Source organism: Agrilus planipennis, unplaced genomic scaffold (assembly GCF_000699045.2).
Source record: "Agrilus planipennis isolate EAB-ADULT unplaced genomic scaffold, Apla_2.0 scaffold66, whole genome shotgun sequence".
NCBI classification, from domain to species: domain Eukaryota; kingdom Metazoa; phylum Arthropoda; class Insecta; order Coleoptera; family Buprestidae; genus Agrilus; species Agrilus planipennis.
In genome coordinates, this window is record NW_020438868.1 from 954010 (window position 1) to 957605 (window position 3596).

General features: G+C 29.6%; 1 protein-coding gene across 2 annotated transcripts; it reads left to right on the forward strand.

Moving 5' to 3' along the window:
- Positions 1-1987: 1987 nt before the first annotated feature.
- On the forward strand, positions 1988-3590 carry LOC112905038 (ras suppressor protein 1-like). 2 transcript variants are annotated; one of them, XM_025976614.1, is made up of 6 exons: positions 1997-2282; positions 2577-2627; positions 2688-2927; positions 2981-3063; positions 3122-3369; positions 3470-3590. In XM_025976614.1, exons 1-6 carry the CDS (start codon positions 2135-2137, stop codon positions 3552-3554), a joined length of 855 nt encoding a protein of 284 aa, XP_025832399.1. In that variant the 5' UTR covers positions 1997-2134; the 3' UTR covers positions 3555-3590. The 2 variants fall into 2 exon arrangements, with proteins under 2 accessions (XP_025832396.1, XP_025832399.1); XM_025976611.1 differs by having other exon boundaries at positions 1988-2282; positions 2577-2927.
- Positions 3591-3596: the final 6 nt, after the last annotated feature.

Consider the following 3596-nt stretch of genomic DNA (forward strand, 5'->3'; position numbering starts at 1 on the left):
ATTGAAATTTGTATTGTAAATTGTATTACAGGAAGAAGAACAGATGGAAAACGAAACAGATGAACAATTTGAAGAGAGAGTATTGAACAAAAGGGCTTATCAGATGTTCACAGTGGTTCGAAATAAACTTCAGTTCAGTGATCAGCTTACGTTGTCCGAAATGTGTCTCCGAAATAACAGAAAACAGGTGAGTTATAACAATATTTTCTTCTATCTGAAACCTTTTTAACAAAGTTACGAAATTTGCTTATAAGATTTCCTTGAAATTTTCTTTCAGGCAGCACAAAAGTTTTACAGTTTGCTTGTACTAAAGAAGTTCCACGTGTTGGAACTTCATCAGGAAGGGGCCTATGAGGAAGTTTACGTGTCAAAAGGCTCAAAATTCGACAACCCAATCCTGTAAGAGACATATTACTATATATATTTATTTGCTGAAAGTGGAAATTACACAAAATATTTTGTACAAGAACCAAATAGTTTTAAATAAGATTTTTTTTCTTTTTTATGTGTGTATGTAATGCCAAGATGATGTTTGTGTAAATTTTGAACGATTTTGACATTTTGAAAAGATATATAAAGCGAAATAAGAAATTATTATTTTGTTTCTGAAAGTCTTATAATGAAAGTAGTTACAGTCTTTTCTAAATGCAAATATCTATTTATTGAAAAAATGTACAGGTGTATAGTGTTTTCTTTTATTAAGGTGAAAATTAATTTGATTTTTTGGATTCATTATTTTTAATTTACGTGACATTATGTAAGTGTCTTATTAGAATATTTTATATTTAGTTTTTTTTTTGCGAAATATTGGGAATTTTATCAAAGGAAACAATACAATAATATTATCATTGCAAAAAGTGTAAGGAATACAGTAAAATATGAAATGATGTAATAATAGTATCTTTTTGTTGATTGTATCAAAACCCCTAAGAAACAAATTTTAATTAAGGTTTAGTTGCCATTTAGAATACGTGCAGCCAATAATGGGACAAAAAAAAATGTTCTTTCTAAACCTAACTGGTACCGACGTTTTGCCTTTTGGGGTATGGATTTCTCAAGCTACGTTTTTGAGTCAGTAATTGTGTCGGATGTGATTTTATATTATATACTATTTCACATTTGACACACCTGCGAAAAAATGAGTTATTGACTCAAAAACCTACCTTGATAAAGTCTAAAGGCGAAACGTCGGTATTGGTTTAGAAAATAAATTCTTTCACTTCTACTGGCCTTTATTCTACACGTTAATTATTTTTTGTCTTCTTAAGTGAAATACTGTAGCAAAATAGTGTAAATGGCTTGCTAAATTTGTTATGACTATGTAAAATTTGTTACTGTCAAAGGTATTTGCTTGAGTTTTTGGAAATATTGTTAGAATATAAATAGTTTTTCTTTAAATTGATTCAATATGATTATAAGTGTAAATAAATTTATTATTTTTATTTCGTATAAGTGCCTTATAACTAATGCATATGTAAGATATAAATATCTTAAAGTAGCCGATAATACATCAGCTTTAAAAGGTGAGAGACTTTTACCATAAATTCCCTCTATTTTATTTATTTACTACTAGGTGCATTGGCAAGTTTATTGGCAATTTTTAACTTTTTTATTATTTTCAAATTACTGAAAGGTATACAGTGCTTTTTTTATATTTTACTGGTATCAATTATTTAGTTTGACATTATACCAGTAGATATTTATTGGCTAGGCTTTACAAAAACGAAACGGAAAAGAAAACTCATTGTGGACGAGGTTAAGAACATATCAGGAGAAGAAATGAAACAACAGCTGTCAGATACCACCGATATTGTAACTACCCTTGATCTCGCCCCCCCAACAAAACGCTTAATGCATTGGAAAGAAACTGGAGGAGTTGAAAAATTGTTTGCTCTACCTGCGAGGCAAATTCCTTCAAGAGTTCTATTTAAAGTANATATTATTTGAACTAATAAGAAATATTTTTTATGCTTCCAAACGTAACTGGAAAGATGCCAAAAAAATAAATCAAACCAGTTAAGCTACTTCCTTTGACTTTCAAACAGCATGCACTTGCACAGCTGTGTATAAGTTTAGTTTCTTGAAAGAAGTTGTGCAAGAATCATAAAACTTTTTTAAATTAAGCGCGCTCATAATGAACCAAACACCTGTCTCATGTTTGCCAAACAGCAGCAAAATGTCGAAAGCAAAAAGGGTTCTAGAAGAAGCGAAGGAAATTCAAAACCCAGAAATTGATCTAATTGATCGTAATATAAGCACATTTGAAGAACTGCCTGGTTTATGTAAGTTGACCTGAATTTAACAGTAATTTTCCAAAAAAGGTAAAGTCTTGTCTTTGATAAAGGGCGTGGTCAAGTTAAGCGCAAAAAATACAAATAAGGTTTATTTAACAATGAAGATAAACCTTTAAAGTATTCATTGTTACAACAATGAGGGGTTTATATTCAACAATTGGGTTTTAGAGTTGATAAAACGAACTTAACCTAATAAATGATTTTTTCACATTAAGAAATTTTTACGTATTTATATTCGTAATTTTCTGTTAATTTAAAAAATATTAAATCATCTCTTTTCAGTTTCCATGTTAAACATTACTCGTCTTACCCTTAGTCACAACAAAATAAAATGTAAGTATTTAAATAATAGCACTTCAAGTTATTATTGTTGCATTTCAAATAATTTTTCAGCTGTACCACCTGGTTTAGCCAATTTAACAAATTTGGAAATTTTAAATCTTGCAAACAACCATTTAGAAGAACTACCCCTATCTCTATCGTCAATGCCAAAACTTAGAATCTTAAATTTGTCATTTAATAGACTGTATGGTTTGCCAAGGGGTTTTGGAGCCTTTCCTATTCTTGAAGTTTTGGATTTAACTTACAACAACTTAAATGAGAAGAACTTACCTGGAAATTTCTTTATGATAGGTAAACATAATAATATTCCTTTTAAAACAAAAAAAAGATAAAAAACTTTTTAGAAACACTTAGGGCTTTGTATATGGGAGATAATGACTTTGAATACATCCCTGCAGATATCAAGAATTTAAAAAATTTACAAATTGTAAGTGTTGCTTCATTTTTGCTAGATACTACAAGATAAATACTATATTATTTTTTAGCTTGTTCTCCGTGAAAATGATTTAATAGAATTACCAAAGGAAATTGGTGAGCTAACAAGATTAAGGGAGTTACATATTCAAGGCAACAGATTAACAATTTTGCCCCCTGAATTTGGAAATTTGGATATGGCTGGACATAAATCAGTTTTTAAATTAGAAGGCAATGAATGGGTCACACCTATTGCAGATCAATTAAAACTTGGAATCAGCCACTTACTTGATTATCTTAAAAGTGAAACATATCGCATGTAAGAATTAAAAACTTATCACAAATAAGTTTTCCACATTTAAGAATTGTTTCACATATTAAAATCTGTGTCAGAAACTAATAGTAATAATAATTTTTAGATCATACACCAGATACCAGACCAACAAGCCTCCAATTCCACCCCCTTGTATTGATAAAGCAAAGAAAATCTCTAGAATTCGTTAATACATTTTACTGTAAGAACTGTGCCTTTAATAACGGTGCCAT